The following is a 22130-nucleotide window of genomic DNA, read 5'->3' on the forward strand; positions in this document are numbered from 1 at the left end:
TAGTCTAAATAAGCCGTGAACAAGTTGAACAGCAAGATTAGAATCATTTCTACACCTCTGCTAATGAATGTAACGCCATACTTTTTATAAATGCATTACTGAGATTTAATCAATGAAATATATAGAAATTAGTTTTATTTTGCAAATTAACTTTGCAGTATGGTGGGCAGATTGCGTTTTTAAGTAAACAAAGTAAGAATTAGCATTCAGAAAAAGGAGCTGGATCAAAGCATTTTTAAGTAGAAACTCAAATTTCAGTCAGTATTTTAAATAGACACATCCTGACTCCCTTCATAGATTGCCATTGACCATATGGTGACTACAGACATGCCTCAAAATAAAACAGCCATATGTAGATTTTCAAATACTGACCTCATCCCTAGAGAGCCATATTTATCTAGAAGAGCATCTCAAACGATATCAATTAAAGTTATAGTTTGTGTCATTTTAGAAGATTAGAAGAATCTGCCTAATGAAAAACAATCACAAGTTAGAAACAAAAACGCCAAGGAAATAAGGTTAGACACCCACAGACGTGTAAAAACAAAGTCATCTGGAGAAACGTCTTCGAATTCTCCTTTCCCAATCCTTATGCACAGTAGGATAACACACAAAAGAAGCATTAATAGCTATCCTGCACTATGGCCATCAAAATGGATTTAGTGGAAATGCTTAAGGAATGATTGATAGGAGTGCTTGGCATGGGTATCTGTTCTCAGACTGCAGTCACTGAATGCAAATATTTTCTGTCTGCTGGATGTGCTAATCGAATACCAATATTGTTTTTTCTGATCCTTACCATACAATTTCTAGAGTAGGAAATGTGGAACTCACTTCTATTTCCTGCCATTAATTGTTCTCTATTGAAATTCTGCTACAGTCTTTCCTATTTGTGGGCATGTGTCTACGAATTAAACAAAAACATGGGAGAAGGACCAGAACTGTAACAATTTGGAACAAATGTATGTCTTCAGTGATACCTTATTTCTGTCATCAAAGCAGGAGTGAAGACGAGATCAGAAAGAGGGATTCAGGAAGTAAATGTCTCAAGTAACAAAAGATTTTGTAATGGTGATCACTGTAACTACAACCCTCCCCCCGATATGTGTGTATATTTTGTATATATACACACACACCCACACCCTATCTCTCTGTCTCTCTATATATACACACACGTGTGTGTAAATATACATACATAGACATACATGTGTATTATTTGTAGTTGTATATACACACGTATGTATGTATTGTATACAAGAGAAAGGGAGATTCAGTGCCCTCATTGTGGACAGGCAAGCCCTGTTTCTGCTCCTTCTCACAGGTGCTATGTTGCATTAGCAGATCTTCAGTTGAGGCACTCAGAGATATGCTATGTTCCTAAAATTTTAATAATATTAATTACTCCTAAATTCATTTTCCTTTGCTTGCTTTTGATGTAGTAGTATTTTATTGGATTTCATTCAGTGATGAATTGTGTTTCAGGTACAGGGATATATCATAGGTTTGTCTTCAAATCAAATACAATTGTGATCCTGAAGGAAATGACCCTCATAGGCCAAGGATTCTGAAAATTGCACTCTACCATAAAAGGTCACTGAAATTTCTGAACTGATCTGTATAATGCATGAGTATACCTAAACCTTGTCCTTTGCAAAGCAGAGCCCCTCGCTAGTGTATATGACTGGATATATGAGTAGAAATTTGTGAAAATTTATTTTTGAAATTTTTGGTTTTGGTGAGTAAAATGTAAAGTTATTTTATTCTAAGTCAGATTTATAAGTAGTTTTTAAAAATAATTTGAACCTGTTCATATTCATCAGTCCTTCTTATTTTATCTAGTCATCTCATTTTGTACTTTGTAGGTTTGCTAAGTGTAACGAGATGAGTCTTTTAAAGAAAGGCTTAAAACATGATCTGCAATAAAAACAATCAGTTCTTTATGGACATCCAATAACATTTTAAATTAAAACTAATGTACCAGCTTGTTAATGTGCATTACCCTGCTTTAAAATATTGATTTATTTTAGGTATTGATCTCATGAGGGGTTGTTTGGTTACCAGCTGCTTTAGGCTACAAAATGCTTTGGAGAAAAGAAAATTAAAGGGATTGTTTTGTTATTATGCTCCTCTTAACACATACTCTGGGAGGAATTAGGCTATGTTAATGCCAGTTAACTGAAGTCTTCCTGTCATTTAAGTTATATTTGATTTGGGAAATATTAGGATTGTATTTTGTCATTTGTATGTGAACATTTTGTTGGTCGTTCTTCTGAAAATTTGTAAGTTAAGACAAGAAGACTGAATAATACAAGTTGTAATTCATACGTGCTATACACAGCAACCTTCCCTCTAAGGTCTGCAGAGGTGACTGGTTTCCTTTACTAACTGAAAGCAGATTCCGCAGCCACTCACAACTTTGATGGAAAGCACTTAATTGCCAAAATAGCCAGTGCGTAAGTCAGCCTAAGAAGAGATTTGTTTTACTTATATGCTATGATATAGAATATTCTGGGATTGCCACTGTGAGCACAATAGATTCTAAAATCCAGCATTCATTCTGTGACCTCCAGGATCCTGTGCACCAACCCTCATGTGTATGGTAACCAAAACCACTTGTGGATCTCCCTTGCAGGCTCTGTTATGTTCATGGCATGGTAAAGGTGTTTTATAATCTCACGTGTCCTAACATAGCTAAACAAATGGAAGATATAGTTATTGCCCTATTCCTTTTTCAACAGCATGAAAGTTTACATTCTGCCATCTGTTTATATTTCTGAGTTTATTTTAGGAGTTGTACCTTTATAAGTAAAAGGTGAGAGTATTTGAAAATCCATACTTTGATCAACTTTTATTTTCCATGAAGCCAATGCTTTACTTCCTACCATGTTTTGGAGAACTTAGCACTACCCTTTTTATAAAACGTCTTTCTCACTGTATTTAATGACTAACACTGATATTTTTAACATGTAGAAGACCATGTTTTTGTTTTTGTTTTTTTGTGGTAATAGAAGAATGAGAAAGGGAGTTGGGGCAGGACAAGAACTACTGTGGAATTAGAGAATACACTAATTGCCTCATATATTTTCTTTATTTTTATATCTAGTTCCTGGATATTTTTGGAATAATTATGATTTTCTAAGAATCATGTTGTTAGAAAACATAGTCTCTTTTCTTTAAGATGTTCTATTTCAAGGTACCACATATGTTTGCAGCAGTTAACTGCTGGAATCTAGTGGGACAGCTGAGATTTTTTTTTTTTTTTAACATATTCTACCCCACCATAAAATGAAAGACCATTTAATTCAGGCCAGTTTTTATCTTTTTAGCATCTTTATTTATGGTTACTATAACATATAAAGCTAAAGATAGCATGAATCATGGTTAGTTTTTCACTTTAATTCTTAATACTACTTATTTGTCGAATGCCCGAATCTAAAAAAGGAATGTGCTAATAAAATATTGTTCAGATATCCATATAAAATTCAAGTATCCATCTGAATGCAGTTTTTTAAACCAGGCAAATGATTAATATTTAAAAGTATAGTTCATATATCTCAAAATGTTCTAATTTGATAGACATATAGGAATACTTGATTTCCTAGAATCTACATGTGACCTAAAATGAAGGCAGGGGAGTGGGATTATTCTGATTTTTCTGTGGTTGTATGAAGCTTGGCAATATACAAGGGTACTCCAAAAAGTTTGTGGAAAAATGGAATTAAAAGATAATACAAATCTTTCCATGAACTTTTTGTAGTACCCTCATATATCAGTTCACTTCATAGGGCTGTCATTTGTTACAGGAGCCTATGGTACAGGTCTTATTGACTTATCATCTGATGGCTTACTAGTAATCTGTGTAGGAGTGTTCTGTTAACTATAAAAGAAATTATAAGCACAGAATCCATTTATTTTTTATGTTAATGAAACTATTTGAATTACCTTATGGAATCTTAAAAGTGAAGGCTATTAGTTTACTTGTTTATAGAGAAGGAAAACCTATGTAATTTATTGAATATTTTTAATTTAAAATTTTCAAATCATATTTAACTATAGAGAAATTCTACTAAAGAGCTGATGGATGAAATAATAGCATCAGCATTTGAATTATGGTAGGATATATTTCCCATGCATTACTACCTTTTAATTATCAAAGTGCACTGATGAGATAGATATCATCACATAGGAAGCACATGGAGCTCAGGGAGGGTAAGAAACCTGCCCCACACGACACAGCTACTGAATAGCCAAGCTGGATTGAAACTTGGGTTTTCCTGATTCAGAGAAATTGTGCTGTTCAACACTGTTTATGGTTGTGTAGCCTTTAGCAGATGCTAGTCTTATATGGTCTTAATTTCCTAACATTGAAAAATTGAGTAGTTGAAAAAACTTTTATTATATCACTAAGAATGACAGCTTGTTGTGGAAATGTCAGAATTCAGTGGGTTGGGAGTCCTTTCATTTAAAAATTCCTTTGTCCACAGACAATATTAATGTTAAGACTATAGTTTTTTAAGAAGATTACTCATTTATTTAAGAAAAAGATGCCTCCCTGTGCCCAAGAAAGGTTTTCTAGAGCAGTAGTTCTTAATGTTTTTTTCCTCAGCAACAAACCACACTCACATGGCTGTTATGAAGTTTGAAGTTCTCTCATTTGAGAATTGCTGGGCTAAGGGATGCATTTTATGACTGCTTCATTTATGTAAATACCTTTGACAAAAGAAATATTTTAGAATTTAGAAAGAATTCTTGATAGTAATAAAGCAAGGTTTTTTAAAAGCAGTATTCCAGTAGTATTAAGCTCTATCATCCTCTCCCCTTACAAGTGGAAAAGTCTTTACTTTAACAACCTGGAATAATAATGTCTAGATGAACACAGTCATCACATACAGGCCCTAATGTACCATGCTCGGCTCACAAGCACGCATCTGTAGACAACCAGTCCATCAAAACATCTCGGCACATTGATTGCCTTGGAGGATTTCAGAATGTATTGCCATAAATGCCTGACTGTGAAGGAATGATTGAACCACATGGGGTTGAATTTATCAATAGCAGCAGTTCATTCTTCCAAGCAGAACATGTGCCAAGAACCAGTTTGTAATCACAAACATCATCTGCTGCATATTGAAGAGGAAAACAGCATGGGTGTGCTCAGGATCTTAGTGGTAGTTTATAATTAATCACAACATTGTTTAGCAACTTGGAGTGTACTCAAATGGCTTCACCCATGAGTTCTCAATAGCCAAATTTGCTCTAGTGTTTCTTTCTCCTTCCTTCCCTTTCTTTCTTCTTTTCTTCCTTGTATCCCTTAAGCAAATATGATACTGGACTAAGCACAATGATAAAACCAGGGACAAAATCTGAACCACACACCTGACATGTTCCAGTATGGAGGTCATAATTTAGTATAGAAGAGATAGAAAAGAGATCAGCTACATAATCCACAAAACAAATTAGCCAGGAGTGAGAGCATAGGAAAGACCAGTTATCTAAAACTGGAAGAATAGAACTCTGAGCAGAAGGAACATTAAAAGAGACAGAGTTATAAAAATATGGGGCTTCCTTGCGTAAAACAGATTACCCCCAAATAGTTGAAGCATTGCCTATTGGAGGGGAAGATAAATCTTGAAAGAAAGCCTGGGGCAGGAGCATGCCCTCCATTAAATAAGCCTTGATGGGTCTGTTATCGAAGGTTTTGAGCAGGTAAGTGAAGTGATCAGCAGTGTGCTTTAGTAAACAGGATGGCAGCAATGAGGAGGGACTGGATTGAGTCTGGTAGAGACTGGAGATGTAGAGGCCATATGAGGATTGTTATTGAATAGGTGGTAGGTGCCAGCAGCTGATTATCTCTAATCCTCATGATCGATAGTACTACTATGAAGTCCATTTTACTGAAGAGGAGATAGAAGCTTAAAGAGGTTGAAAAACATGCTCAACATCTCAGTGGCTGAGTGGTGGACCTGGTATTTCAACACTGGTCTTTGTGAATCCTTTCCACTGCCCTGTGCCATCTCACTGAATAAATGGGTGAGAGCCCAGCCTGGGCAGTGGAGAGGTGGAGAGGGAGATAGGGTGTGGGTGCAAAATGAGATATCCTGACATTTTGTGGAGTTAGGCACACATACATTCACTCTCATTGAAATGATGACGTATTAGATATGGGAAGTAGGAAGAGAGAATGAATAGTCAAAAGCCATGGTTCTTGAGTCACTCTGAAATTAGATAACGCAGGGTAAGGAACAAGTTTGGGGAGAAATGATGACATGTTTAGGAGGTACTTGAGCTGGCATGTCTCTCCTGGTGCCTTAATCTCATAATTCTATACCTGTACCTCTGTGAGAGCACTGAAGCCATTGTTATGTAGCTTGTTTTATTTCTGTGGGTGACTCTCTCTTCACCCCAGTATTATGAGCTCGAGGGCAGGTCTCATGTTTCTGTACCTAGCACAGAGTAGGCACTTCAGGTATGAAAAGTGGACTAGGGAATACTTGTCCAGAGAGGCAGGAGGAAAGGCAGGGAAGAACAGTGGAAGTCCAAGGAGGAGGAGTGTTTAAAATAGATGTTGTGAGCTATGATTGGGAGCCAACTAGGGATGAGGGAAAGGCTCCCCTGGCAGCACGGAGGGCCTGATGCTCACAGACCCACTGAATTTGTCATGTAACTGGTGTGGCTCATTTTTCTAATTATTCTCCAACACTGCTCAATTTCCTGGATGTAGGAATGAAAAGAAGGGTAGAGTGAAATGAACGTTTGAAATAGGTAAATCTGGAATTGAGGCTGGGTATAGTGGCAGGTGGGGCCATGAAAAAGACGAAGAAAGAGAAGCTGAGAGGTAGAAGTCATGATAAGCACAGAGTGTGTTTATTCCTGTGGCTTGAAAGTGCTTCAGTTTTGTGTTGTTACTCATACTGTTCATAAGTTGTTGGTTTTCTATGCTAAGAAAAGTCAGCTTCTTTTAGTACACATATAAAATTTCTTGACATTTCTGGCATGAACAAGAAGTTGGCTCAAGTTGTAGCTTTACATGCTTATTAGTTTGGGACCTTGGGAAAGTAGTATCTAATCCTTCTGTGCTTAATTTCCTCATTTCTAAGATGGGATAGCAAGACCTGCTTTTCCTTACTTTGTAGGACTCCTATGATGATTAAAAATGGTTCATAAGGCATGAAGCACTACTGAAATGTTAGAAAGTCCATTGAGATTTGAATAAATGCTTAATATTTTTGGTGATTGATAAAATAATTAGTACTAAATTATTAATGCCCCCAAAAATGTGCTGCTTGGTAGCTAGACATTAGGATATGGAGCTTTCTTGATTGGGGTGGGGGCAAAAAGAACATCTTGAAGCACTGTGGCAGGCTCGCCTCCTCTCTTCCTGAATCAGGCCTGCAGGAAGCCTCAGGAGAGGCTTGTGGTGTTGGAGACCTTGCTGTGTGTGATTGCAGCCCAAACATGGGGCCCTAAGCTGGGGAGAGGGGAGAGTAATATTTGAAGCTGAGCAGTGATTATCTTCTCCCAAGCAGGCCCCCGTTTTCTCCACAGAGGAGCTTTACTTACAAGAATTGAGTTGGTGAAGACTGTCGGCAGTAGGGAAGCTCCTACAGTCTGCATGTTGTAATTCATTAGTCATAAAGTGTTTTACTTTTTCTTACGTTTCTTTAGTACATGGTAAAATCAATAAATAAGTAGAAAGAAAGGGAAGAATAAGAACAAGGAAAACCCTGGAGAAATTGTAAGGGTTCTACATCCTTGGTAATTCTCATTCGGGAGTCCCACAGCAGACTTCATCAGTCCAGCTTAATTAAATATTGCTTCTAATTAGTAACCCCTTGGGACCTTTTTCAAGTGAAGGTCATGGTCTTTGACTGTCTGGATGTTTTCCTTACCATCCAGTTCACAATGTTAGCCCTCCTGACACCTAGAGTCTCTTTCCTAGTGAAGTTTTGTTGATGTTGATTAGCAGCTCTGTTGAGGTATAATTTACATACAATAAAGGGCACACATTTAAAGCATGTAATTTGCTAAGTTTTCACATATGTGAACACTGTGAAACTGTTGCCACACTCAAGGGAGTGCACATTTCTCTGCCTCCCAAAGACTTTCCTTGGTGCCCCTTTGTAATTTTTCCCTCCACAGGCAGCCACTGACCTGTTTTGTCAAACATTTGGACTTTGATTTGGGGGGGTGGGGGCAGAGGGGTGTAGTTTTCAAGAAATCTAAAATTGTAATACCTTGTAGCATTGGCTGTTCAGGCTATTTCTTCTTCAGTGAGCTTTGGAAGATTCCATCTTTAGGGAATTTGTCTATTGCATTTTTGATGTTGAATTTAACGGTGTAAAATTGTTCATGATACCCCCTTATTATTCTTTTAATATCTGTATTAAGTTCACCTCTCTTATTCCTGATATTGGTTGTTTGTGTCTTGTTTTTTTCTTAATTAATCTGTGTATTACTTTCCTGTGACTGCTGTAATGAGTTACCACAAAAGTAGTACCTTAAAACAGTGGAAATTTATCCTCTCACAATCCTGGTGGCCACAAGTTCAAAGTCAATTTCACCGGTTGAAATCAAGGTGTTGGCAGGCCCAAGCTCCCTCCAGAGCCTCTGCGGGACGGTCTAGTCCTTGCTGTTTCCAGCTCTGGTGGCAGCCAGCACTGCTTGGCTTGTGACTGCATCACTCCAGTCTCTGCATTTGCCTTCTTCCTGTCTGTCTCGAATTTTCTTCTGCCTCCTTCTTATAAGGATACATGTGATTACATTTAGGGGCAACCAGATAATCCAGCATAGTCTTCCTGTGCCAACTTCCTTAACTTGATTACATGTATAAAGTCCTTTTTTGTCATCTAAGGTAATTTTGCAGGCACCAGGGATTAGGACATGTTTATCTTTTGAAGGAATGTTTTTCAGCCTACCACAATCTTGCTTGAAGCTTATCAATTCTATTGATCTTTTCAAAGAACCAGCTTTCTTTTTCATTGATTTTTCTCAACTGTCTTCCTCTTTTCTATTTCATCGATTTCCATTGTGATACTTTATTGTTATTTTTATCTTGTGCTTACTTTGGTTTTCATTTGTCTGTCTTTTTCTGGTTTCTTAAGATTGCAGCTAAGGTTATTGCTATAAATTTTCCTCTGTTCTACTTTATCTCCATTCCACAAATGTTCATATGCTGTGTTTTCATATTCTTTTGATTTCATAGTCTTTCTAAATTTCGTTTATTTCTTTGATCCATAGAAACATGTTACTTAATTTTCAATTTGGGGAACATTTTCCAGTTATCTTTTAGTTATTGATTTCTATATTTTATTATGGTCAGAGAACATTCTTTGTATGACTTGAATCTTTTTAATTTAATTGAGACTGATTTTAGAGCTCAGAATAGAATCTATCTTGGGTAAATATTCCAAGACATTAACCATACATTTGTTCTTTAAGAATGTGCATCCTGCTCTTATTTGGTTGAGTGTTGTTTAAATGTCAATTACCAGGTCAAGTTTGTTGATAGTATTGTTGAAGTCTTCCATATCCTTGCTGTTTTTCAACCTTCTTGTTCTATCAGTTATTGAGAAAGGGGTGATAAAATCTTAAGGTGTAATTGTGGGTTTTTCTAATTCCTCATGCAGTTGTGTCAATTTTTGTTTCCTACATTTTAAAGCTCTTAATAGGTCCATAAACATTTACTATTGTTATGCCCTCTTGATAAATTGATTCCTTAATCATTACAGATTATATTTCCCTACCTTTTTGCAGGTCTGGTAATTTTTTATTGTGCACCAGACATTATAACTTTTATCTTATGGTGTGCTTTGTTCTGAGATGCTGTTCGTTTATTTAGAAGCAGTTGGGTCTTGCTTTCAAGCTGTTTTAGATGATAGCCAGGCAGTGTTTAATCTAGGACTAAATTTACACCATTGATAAAGTAAATCCCTTCTGAATACTCTTCCTTATGCTCCGGGTTCTTCACTTTGGTTGGTAGGAACGGGCGCTGTTCCCAGCCCTGTGTAAGATACTGGGATTGATTTCTCAAATCCTTTCCTGTGGCTCTTTCTGCTTCCTTGGGTAGTTTCTTCTCAAACATCTGCCAACGAGTACTCAACCGAATACTCAGTGAGAACTCAGAAGGTCTCCAGGGTTCTCTTTCTCTCTATTTTAGTCTCAAGCCCCTGGCATGTCTTCTGAGCTGCGTCTTTTCAACTCGAGGAGACCACCAGGGTCTGCCGGCTTTCCCCTCCCTGTGCAGCAGCCTGGAAGCTTTTTTGAGGAATTAATCTGTGACAGTTGTAGGATTCACCTCATTTGATTCCCAAATCGCAGGGATCACTATCCTTCATTGCCTGTTATCCACTGTCTCCACTACCATGACAACTATTGTTTCATGCATTTTTGCATGGCTTTTTAGCTGTTTTATGTGGGAAGGTAATGCTGGTAATTATTGCTCCATCTTAGCTGGAAGTGGAAGTCAAGAGCTGAGAAGTTTCTCCGAGTGTGATTAAAAATGCACTAGAACCCAGTTTGTATAAAATCCAAGCTCTTGACTACCATTTCCAGCTAAGATGGAGTAATAATTATCAGCGTTACCTACCCACATGAAACGACTGAAAAGCCATGCAAAAATCCTCGGGTAGCAGGGGTGAAAGAGACAGTCCCACAGGAATGGCTGCATTTGTGTGACTGATTTTTTCATCCCTGCTACCAGAGGCTCTGCCACACCTTGACAGCCTTGTGTAAGTTACTGAGCACTTAATAGTAGGAGGTGTTCAGAATGAAGGAAAAGCTGAACTCATTTTGGTTTCTTCAGTTTATTGATTTATTGTGTGCTATATTTTGGGTCCTTTATTTCTAATCTATGTTAGTTAGAGGTTTTAGTTTTTACTGTGTGGGAATTTTTGTATTTCAAAGGCACAAATGTTTAAAAGAAAATTAAGTGTGAAATATTTGTGTATACAAATTTTTTTAAATTACAAAAACAAAAGAAATGTAATAAGTAGAGTATGACATTTAAAATTTTCACTTATGAACATTCAGCAAATTAATATACAGTCTTTGATTTTTTTTTTCTTTTGCCTCATAGCTTCTGTGATATAAAGATTAATGGTGGTTTTCATTTGTTGAGTCAGTTTTACTGCCTAAAAAAGCTAGTTTTATGATTTTAATGAAAGGAAATTCTTTAATTTTGTTTATGCATAATCAGATGTGCAGCTGCTGCTGTGACCAAAATTTATCCATTAAAAAATATCCAGTCTAATAAAGGAGCTACCACTATTTATCTGTAACAGAAAATTCAGACCAAGGTAAAATACAAAATCCAAATTTTAAAAAACTAGGAAATAGTTATGTGATGTTTATGTGATAGCTTATCTCTTGATATTGAGGCAAGTCAAACTTTGATCCAAATTTGTCATAATTTTTTCTTGTATTTTTTTCTGCCATCCAAAATCAGTATTACCTTGCCTGTCCATCAACTCATGCAACAGTTTAATAGTGAAAGTAGAAACAGCTATCTAAAAAGTACGATAGATTTCTTGCAGGAGGAAAGGCCAGTTTCTCATCTGTGGAAGTTATTAAAAGCCGAGAAAGGGTTTTTGTTTGTTGTTTTGTTGTTATTTAAAAAAATTTTCCATGGCACAGAAGGTAAATAATATATATATATATATTTTTTACCAGCAAGGGGATCACAACCCTCGGCACGGTGTGATCCGCACCACACTCAGCCAGTGAGTGCACCAGCCATCCCTATATAGGATCCGAACCTGCGGCCTTAAGGCTACCAGCGCTGTGCTCTCCCGAGTGAGCCACAGGGCCAGCCCGTAAATAATATTTTTTATTTGAAAATTTTGATTTATGGAAAAAGGTAGATGTTTATAAGATGCCATGTGCATTCTGTATTTTGTGGCTTACTTACAGATATCTGTATTTGCAGATGAGTTTGCCCATCTTTCAGGCAACTGATCCAAATGTATTTCAACATTGTCACAGTAAAGCTCTCAAAATCTACCTATTTCCCACAGCCTTGCTGATATGTTAGGTTTTAATACTGCTTTGCTTGACTCTAAGGCAATTTGACATTTATAAAAGTGAGCCTGCTTTCTAAATGGGTTGTCACTGTGTTTAGCTTTGAATGGCTATCAGTTCTTCTCTAAGTTAATGTGTCCTATCTTGCCATTTAGACATAAAATCATTTACAGTAAATCAAATTTTATGATTACAATCTCACCCGTGTAGAGATAGGATATTCTCACCCCAATAATGTTCAGTTCTAATTAATGCCCTGGCTTGACATCCCATATTAACTTTTATTGCTGAGACAACAGTATATCTTATTGCATTTCTGTGAACTGGCATATTAGATTTCCAAAGGATTCCTAAGATAGTGAGAGTTCCTTGGATTTTAATTTATTGGCTTGGTTTAGGGTTCACTAAAAAAACTTGGCCTCTAGGAAAAATGTTTCTAACTAAGCATTTAGCATCTTGGTGATCGCAGGCCACCTCATCTAACAGCAGGATTACCACAGGTCCTGGGATTCAACTCTGGCCCCATAAGAAACAACCATATAGAATGCCTCTTAAAGCTAAGGTGACACTATAACTGGAACACTTCTGAGAATAGAGGGGACACGTTTAGTAATTATGCCCAGACAACAGGCATCAAAAGGTTAGTCAACCTTTCTTAAGATCTCAGTGGTTTAGATCTACAGTGTTACAGAATCTAGAGTTCTGACATAAAGAGCAAGGGATTTGTGCCATTTCGAAAGCCCATTTGTTTTTAAATGATCACTGAATGCCCCTTAGGGAACTATTAAAATTTAGAAATATACATATGTGTGTGTGTGTGTGTGTGTGTGTGTGTGTACACACACACACACACACACACACACATATATGGATATTATAAATTTTTACTGGATAAATTATATATATATACTTTATCCAGTAAACATTAATTTTTTTCTTTTATTGCCTTTTTGGTAACTTTTATTAATGATATCCATTGTATTTGTAATCAAGTCTGATATGCCTGAATTCTTTAACTTTAATCAAATAGACTGGAGTGAATTTTGTTCCTTGTTTAATTGTTTTTAATAAATGTTATTCTTTTGGTTGATTAAAGCAGTTTGCCAGTGACTGTGTAAGTAGCCCACATTGATGAATTTTAAATAATATTTAATTACCAAGAAAGTGGAAGAACAAAAAGAGTGATTAATAAATTCAGCTTGTAGGGATTTAAGGAAGAATAATTTCTGACAGTTTCAGTTATGTAGGTCTTCCTAGTACCAATAAATTACTTTAACTTGAATTCTCTCTTGTTGATTTTACAGTTCGAACTAAAAAATATACTGTCTATTTTATAAATAATATATTGTACCCAGATTTCTATAAAAGTATATTTGTTCTATTTAAAGATTACCAGTCAGTCATAATTGATTTCACAGACATTTGGGAAAATTTATCCTAGTGGGAATAATTACAATCAGAGCTAAAAATAATAGATGTGTCCTTTTTTTTTTTTTCTTTCTTTTTTTAAAAAGCTGGACCTGTGATCTGCAGAATGCTGAGTTATCCCCCAACTCGCCGAGCTTTAATTGTGGGTTGTGGCCTACAAATGTTCCAACAGCTCTCAGGCATTAACACCATCATGTATGTATTTTTTTCTGGCTTTTTACTGAAAAGACTGTAATGGCATTATTTTACATGGAAAAAAGAATAGGACTCTTGTTGGTTTGTTATTAATAAATATATAGGATTCTCCTTCGGGAGATACTATATTTTTTTTTAATCCTATAATTTGTGACTATAAAGAGGTGATTTGTCTGTTATTTTGTTAGCTGTATTTAATTTCATATAATTTCTCTTTTGTGCCATCTGGTACTTTCTTATGTTCTGAACTTAGATATCATTTTCATAGACCATTTCTTGACGGTGGTTAGAAACTAAAACAGAAAGAAATCACCTGGCATTGTCAGAAATTATGGGCACACATATAACTACCTCATTGCCTTTTGGGGCAGTTCATTACAATGCAATGTGATAAGGACACGAATAGAAGTATGTTTATTACACCAGAATACAGAAGAGGGGAGAGGTGGGGAAGAGAGAGAATTTCTGTTTTCTAGTTTTCAGAGTAATCCCCAAAGTTGTATGTGTCTTGGAGGTGGAGTGGGATGAACAGTAGGGCTCTACTGTGTTTGATTAATCTGCTATTTAACCCATTTTTGAGGGTCTGTTTTATACTAGCTACACAGCAGTAACTAATGTGGACTTGGTTCCCGGCTTCACAGATATACAAGTACAGGCCAGTGGAGGAAACACACATTAAATAAACTCACAGTTAAATACGCAGTTTCAAATTGTGATGCAGAATTGTTCCGATTCTCCACAGAGCAGACTTAAGATTCTAAATAATAGAATGCAGTTAGAGAAGTCCATGAATTTTCTTAAGAAACGGATCATTGGTTGAAAAGCTGCTGAATCTTAGAAGTTCTCCCTCCCCCAACCTAGTGGTTAAAATTATTCATTAAAAAACATAAATTATGTGAAATTAAATTTTCCCAGGTAAATCATTTGTGTTTGGGACTCTTGATAGTTTCCTTTAAAATTACTTGGGATATGATGAATTATTTAGTAATAATTTGGGAGGAATGAATTGGTTAAAATAATTTTTTTAAAATAAGGATTAGAACCCAGTGACCCATTAGATTAAATCAGGATTTGTTAAGAAACTCAACTTCCAGTACATCTACACCCTTTGTGGATTTGACATTAATCATAATCCCTGTTAGAGCGTGCCTTCCTAGGCTACATTTTTAATATTTCGTCCTCTTCTCCCTCCAGCATCTACTTTCATTTCCTCACCTTTATTAACTCTATTAAGGCCCATCTGCTGGTGTAGTGCCTAGCATTTTTGTTTTCTAGGTTTGGCACATGATGACTCTGGCCCGAGATGTGTCCGCCTTCCCCAGTGTGGTGATGGTACAGTATTGCAACAAGGCCAGAACCAACCTTTCAAACAATGCAATACACTAGTAACCCTATGTGAATATTCTAGTTGACTAACCTAATAAGTGTTCTGTTTCTGAAAAAAATATTTTTGTGTGTGTTCTACACTTTTCTAGGCATTTAAACTTGACAAGTTTAATATTTTTTGTTTTTTTTTATGTTCCTTTAAAACAGGGATCACAAACAGAGCCAACTCTAATTGATGGTCAGTGGCTGAGGCCAGTATGTTCCTAGTTGAAATGACTGTCATAATTCATTTGTGATATCTATTGTAAATTGTACTGATTGAGGCTTTCAAATTTTAATAGAACGTTCATTTCTCCAAATCCTCAGTCTTTTCATGGAGATCAAGTGATATTGGGTCCTGATATTCCCTAATATTTGTGACAATCATTAATGTGCTTTTCCTATCACAAGTATATATTGGATTGGTAGTGTTATCAGAGATTTTGCTTGCATTTGAGAATTAACTGGAAAATAGAAAGAATAAAATTAGGTAAATGATGGTTGAAATTAGATATATGTTTCTAAATGATGCAAAACAGCTCCATGAAAAAAATTAATATAATGTTAATATCTAGAGGTTAAAGGTTTAGACACTTAATAATATGCTAAGTGTCTGTTGTTTATTCACAGTACATAATTTCAGGCATTCATTTTAAGCTCATTAAACTTAAGGTAAATCAATGTCATTCCGATAGACTACACTGATGTTTATTATTTGGATGGAAGATGACTAATCTGGGACTCTCATGTAATATATTTCTTCTTGCTCTCTCTAGTCTATGTGTTCACAAATGTATATTTTTCAGTTATTTTCAACATTCAATAAACACTATCACAGATTTTGTTTCTAACTTAAAATAATCTCTTAATCAGAGTAATTTATTTTTTGTGGTTTTTAGTAGAAAATATTAATTACATATTTTTCTTATTTAAAAGCAGTACTTGGTTAACTATGAATTCCTTTTTTGTGTACATATCATTATGTATAACACATCTGTTAATGCATATAAAACTTTACTCTTATTCTTTCTTTCCAGCTTCTTACCTTTTAAGTGGGAATAAAGTAGGCAGTCCTCTCTGTATTCTAACGCAATGCTAATAATGTGTAGAAGATGAAATGTTTTTACAGATTCCATCTTTCACCTCAAAGTCCATGTGAACTGAAATATGGGGTATTTTGGGTTTTGTTTCTTACTGAGAAGAGTTTATAGAAAGATCATATGTAAAAATTTGAAAGCTAAAGCATCCTTACAGTTGCATTATATAATCTTACTAGGTTTAGCTTTTTCTCTTCTCCCTCAAAAAATTCTTTATTTCTGTCTCCTTGACCTATTTAATACGCTATCTCAGTCAAGGAAATAGATTTTCTTCTTGAAATATTTCATTTTATCATCCTCTACAATACACACAAACACACACACACACGCACGCACGCACGCATGCTCGCACGCACGCACATCTGATATCTTTTATTTGTATGATAACTCATGTTTCTTTTTATCCTAACCCGTACCATCTCATCCTGTACCGTACCCTACCGAACAGAGGATTTGTAAGTTCTTAAAAACATTACATACTTCAGAAATTACATTTAACTTTTAGAAGAGGCAATTTTCTCATATGACACTGACCACTCAATAATTTCAAGCATGCAGTTGAATAGATTGTTCCTCTATTCACAGGAGAGAAAGGATCGAGCAAATGAAGTACTAGCTTTTCGAATATTTGTCTGTATTATTGTATTTTATCTAACAGACCAATAAAATATTTCCACGTGTCAAAATAAGGGGGAAAGAAGTGATAGAGGAAGATGATGGTGATTAATGTAAAGAAAGAAATTTTCACTGTGATCTATTCTAAACTTTAGCTGTAATATCAATGATGTTCCATCTAAGAAATTTAATCTGAGGACTTATAAAATGGACCTTTCCACATTATCATTTCCACAACCAAAATACATGTGTTTGTGGAGGGGTGGCGGGGGAGAGGGGAGAAGGAGTATAGATAGGTAGGTAGGTATATAGAAAACATCAGGTTCTATGTGGGTTTGATAGCATTCTTATTTTGGGAACTTATAATAAGCTATATTTTGTTATATTCTGACATATAGATAATTAATCCATCTCGGACAGATGGAAGGTATCAGATTTTTACCTGAGAAGACCAAGTGGCTAAATAACTCACTTTAAAGTTACAGAGAAAATCAGTAGTAAAGAGGAAAAGGAAATCCAGAGTCTTAAGCTCTTGAGTCTGCTTTAGGTAAAGAGGCTTGTGGGGAAATAAACTTCTTTTGGACATAGTCTTCTACTTTTAAGCTACTCTTTTTTTGGAGTAATGCTCCCAGCTTGACTTCCTCCTCTTAGTCTTCCCTTTTTCTACTAATTCAAAGTAAGGTAATGTCTTATGAGCAGATCATTCTTGCTTCCATATGACTTACTTTAATTTCCAGGAGATCACTTCTTTCATTGTATGTACAAGAGATAGTGTTTGCCTTTAGCACATAGGCCTTACTGGGACATATTTTGGGCCAGCTGCCAAAAAAAAATAGTAATAATAATATTAGTAATGATCATTTGGGGGGCATTAAATACACGTATTAAGTCACTTAAATATTAACAGAAGAAGGGAAAAGTAGGGCAAAACTGTTTTGAGCCCCTCTAATGGTGTATTATTTCTATTACAATAACAAACATTTTTTACTGCTTTACATATACAACACTACAAAATGTTTTCATAAACAGTATCTCTTTTGGTCTTCATAAACATCCTGACAGGTAGGCAGGGCAGTTCTGTTTCTTCTCTAGCTAAGAAAGCTAAGGCTTAATGAATTAAGATACTATAGAGCTTCGTGTGGAGCCTGCTTTTCTGACTCCAGATCACATGGGCTACCCTTTAATCCTAGAACACCTGGAATGCCCAGAGCTGGCTATTTAAAGATTTTTGGGGGTGAGATAAGGTAGGTAATCAAAGTCGGTGAAATTCAGTACCATCCATGGATAAAAATCTAAAATGACTGTTTGTATGCTAATAAAATTGCATCCGTCTGAAGAATCATAAGACTCATCAGATTCTTAAATTATCTAGTGCCCAGTTAAGGCATTTGCTTTATTCTCTGATGTAGAGTTTCTGGACAAGCCAGCTTGATAGCTGAGTGAGTCAATTATATTTGTTAATTATATTTAATTAATTTAATTTTGTAAGTGCAGTATTTCTGGATCTGTTCCATTCTCGGATTTTATCCTCAACAAGCTCTCCTAGTATAAAAAAAATTACTATGCAGTCAGGAAACATGGCACAAGCAGGCATGGCCAGATGGTGGCAAATGTAGAGAAAAATAAAGATGATGGGAAAGAAGGGTTTGTACAATCTCAGGTTGTAAACCTGAACCAGGGATAATGTTTTTTGTCTCTCTGAGATCTTCAACAAGCAGGATATGAATGGATCAAAGCGGCTGCTCACTGAAGTGAGTCTTCTCCTCTCTCTGCCTCCTTTTTAGACTGTAAACATAGTCCAAAAAGCTATTGAAAGATAAAATGCAAATATCATTGAAATATTTCAAAATGAGTGTATTTGTACTGATTTGTGTTCACTGGATAAAAATTGACTAGATGGGAAAATGTTAGGATTCATGGTTCACTCTTTTGAAAGATGAGTGTAATTTGATGAGAATAATATTAACCAAGGAATCAGGAGAATTAGTTTCAAGACCTGTCTACACCAGGGGACTTAGGGTATGCCAGTTAATTACCTTCGGTCTAATTACCTATAAAGTGAAGTAGATGGACTTTTAATGCACATCTGAATGAGGAAAAATGGAATTTCAAGTAGAGTAAAAGCTGTAACATTTCAAATAGTAAAAATTTAACCCCTTATTTGATGAAAATTATCTGAGTGTAGGAAGTCAATTTTGGTCTAAAAGAAAAATGTGTTTCATTCAACATAATTTTTGGAAGATTTATTGATGTCTCCCACATGCTGATCATTGTCCTATATGCTTAGCTTCTTATATGTTATGACCATATTCTTAATTCCCAAGCATGTCTTTGAAGAAAGACAATCTTGATTATGATTGATAATGCCTCTTTACCCTGAGATTGTGTAGCAGTCCTGTCACCTGATACTATAGAACTTTCCTTGGCTTCCATGATGTTGTAAGGGTAGGCTGAAACCCTATGAACTTCACTGGCCTCTCAACTCCATTGTGCACATGGTTTATAAGGGAAAGGATGCACTTTCTACCTCTGAAGTCTAAAACCATTTTTGGTGGCAGATATGTCACTATCCTAGCTTACAACATAAAGCATTCTCATAAGGTTAAGCTCTGAACAGAATAGCTTTATAGTGAAGCATTGAAATGTACCTAATCTCTTTCCATTTCCCTGTGTGCATTTTGCATACCTGTGTTTGTTTAGGTTCCCTGAAAAGCAGACCCTAAGACAAGGACTTGGGTGCAGATGATATTTTTGGAGTGATACAAAGAAGCATGAATAAGGGAGTAGGGAAAGGAGGATAGGGGAGGGAGAAAGGGCAGTTAAGGGTGCATTGGGAAGCAGGTTAGCTCAGTAAGCAGCTGGAGCTCAATCCTGCTGAGTTCTCTCTGAGGAATAGTGTATAGACTGTGCCTCAGAATTACTCCAGGGGTATTTATCCACAGCCCCCAGTCCCACAACTTGAGGGTTGCCTCTGTGGATGTTAGATGCACTTCTTCCAGGCTTCCCTGAACAATCTCTCATGGTGCCAGATCTCTCATGTAGAGAAGTAGGGACACAAAGGAGTTGAGCTAGAAACTGTCAGATTCTATAGTGAGCTTTCATGATAGCTGCAGGGCAATTTAGAGAGGGGCCAAGAGCATATGAGATAGGGCATCAAGAACATCTCTTAAAAATCCCGTGTCTTCAAATATGTGTAAAAAAAATAATTTAGTACAATATGGATGTGAACTTTCTTAGTACCTTTCATGGGTATAGCAAATTCATTTTTAGTGAGAAAAGGTCAGTGATCCCTGACTAACCATATGGAATATAAGCAGTAAAAATGGGAGATTCATGATAAGAAATGGTGAGAATATATTTTCTTCAGTATTACAATTTTTTTCTTTGTATAATTCACAAATAATTTTTTCTTGTTACAGGAATCTTAAAAATGCATCTGTTAAAATATTCTTTTATTTATGCCTTCACGTAACATATACTATATTGTTGCTATAGATTCAAAGATCTGTAAGCTATAATTGTTATCATTGAGGAGTCTGTATTCTACCTATGGAAATAGACACACAAATCATCACAATGCAGCATTATAAAAATCAAATTAGTATGCTGCAAGAACACAGGAAAATGAGTGATTTATTCTACCTGGGAAATAAAGGGGACACACACAAATGATTTTTGTTGTATTTAAAAAAAAAACTTTTATGTGAAGTTGTTTTCTGGGCAGAAACATGGTATCAAATACACAACCTTTGGTTTTAGATATCTGGATTTGAATCCTAACCCACTACACTTGCTAGCTGTGTCAACTCCACAAGTTACTTCTCAGGGTCTCAGTGATATGAAAATCACGAGTAATAATATCCCCTGAGGTGCCTGTGGTGATTAAATGAGATAACATGTATGGTTCAGGCCCATGGGTGGAACTAAGTCCGTGTTCATTTCCCTTCTACTCACTGCATATTGAAGTTTGTATTGGGTGAAGAAAATGTGGTATGTACAACGAGATACTACTCAGTCATAAAAGAGAATGGAATCCTGTCATTTGTGGTAACATGGATGAGCCTGAAAGACATTAAGTGAAATAAGTCAAGCTCAAAAAAAGATAGATAAAAACCACATGTTCTCACTCATGTGGGAGCTAAAAAAGTTGAGCTAGAAGCAGAGAGTAGAATTGTGGCGACTAGAGGCTGGGAAGGGGAAGGGGAGAAGGATAGGGAGAGGTTGGTTAAAAGATACAAAATTACAGCTAGACAGGACAAATAAGTTCTAGTAGTGTACAGTAGTGCTGTGTGCATCTATAATTAACAATAATTTATTGTATATTCTCAAATGGCTAGAAGAGAGGAGCTCAAATGTTCTTATCACAAAGAAATGATAAATTTTTGTGATGATGAATATCCTAATTACCATGATTCGATCACACATTATATACATGTATTGAAGTATAACTCTTTACCCCATAAATATGTACATTCAATATGTGTCCATTTAAAAATTAATTAATTAAAAAAAATTCCCAGGAATTTGTGGAGAGCAGGAACATTTCCCAGTTAACCTACCTTCTTTGGCCTCCACTCATTAGTTCAGGATTTGGGCATCCACTATAGACACAAAATAGTTATAATGCCCTTCTTTCATGTATGTTCTGTTTTTGAAGTACAGGAAAAAGTCATGATAATTTTTTTTTTTTGTAGATGTTATAGGAGTGTTATCCACTTCAGTATCAGATGTCTTGCTTTCATCTTAGGTTTAAGTTAAGAAGATAAGACCTTAACAACCTTGGATTGATAAGAGCTAATAATTTCTGCTCAGGATGGGATATCTGTAGCTAAGTGTATCTCATATGGCATGGCTCGTGGTTTATTTACATCAACAGATTGTCAAATCCTTTTGGCATGCTTTCTGAATCAGATGTGGATTTAAAGTCCTGTGATAATTAATGGAAATTCATCTCCATGGTTTGTAAAGTATCAGCAGCTAAGGTTTTGGATTCCCCAGGACATCTTTGGAAATATGAAAACATAATTTCTTTGCCTGCCCTTTTTCTGACTCATGTGTTTTGCTGAAAGGTAAGGAGAAGAAATGGAGATGCTGTTAATGAGCTGAAATAGCAGCATGAAATCCAGGGATGTGACCTAGGAAATAGACTTGCTGTGTCAGTAAAGTAGAATCTTGCCCCCAAATCATATGTGAGTTTGAGAGTAACACTAGTCTGGCTAATTCCAGGCAGACTTACAAATGGTTAGGTCTTAATTTACTCTTTAAGCACACAGGTGGCACAGTCACACAATATGACTCAGGCCATCCCCCAGGGAGCTGATGGTCTCTTTTCCTTACCTTTGGAAGGTTATGCTGTGATCTGCCTTGACAGGTTGCTTTGAAGATGAAATGAGGTAGCAAAGTGCTGGCCGTGTG

The 22130-nt window shown here is 36.0% G+C and overlaps 1 protein-coding gene across 1 annotated transcript in view; it reads left to right on the top strand.

Annotated features, from left to right (window-relative positions):
* SLC2A13 (solute carrier family 2 member 13) overlaps nucleotides 1-22130 on the top strand; it is a 317237-nt gene that overhangs the window by 120902 nt on the left and 174205 nt on the right. The window contains exon 4 of the mRNA XM_063076095.1: nucleotides 13530-13638. Within this exon, the coding sequence (XP_062932165.1) occupies nucleotides 13530-13638 (109 nt within the window). The remainder of the gene's footprint in view (nucleotides 1-13529; nucleotides 13639-22130) is intronic.

This window comes from Cynocephalus volans, chromosome 12 (genome assembly GCF_027409185.1).
Source record: "Cynocephalus volans isolate mCynVol1 chromosome 12, mCynVol1.pri, whole genome shotgun sequence".
Taxonomy (NCBI): domain Eukaryota; kingdom Metazoa; phylum Chordata; class Mammalia; order Dermoptera; family Cynocephalidae; genus Cynocephalus; species Cynocephalus volans.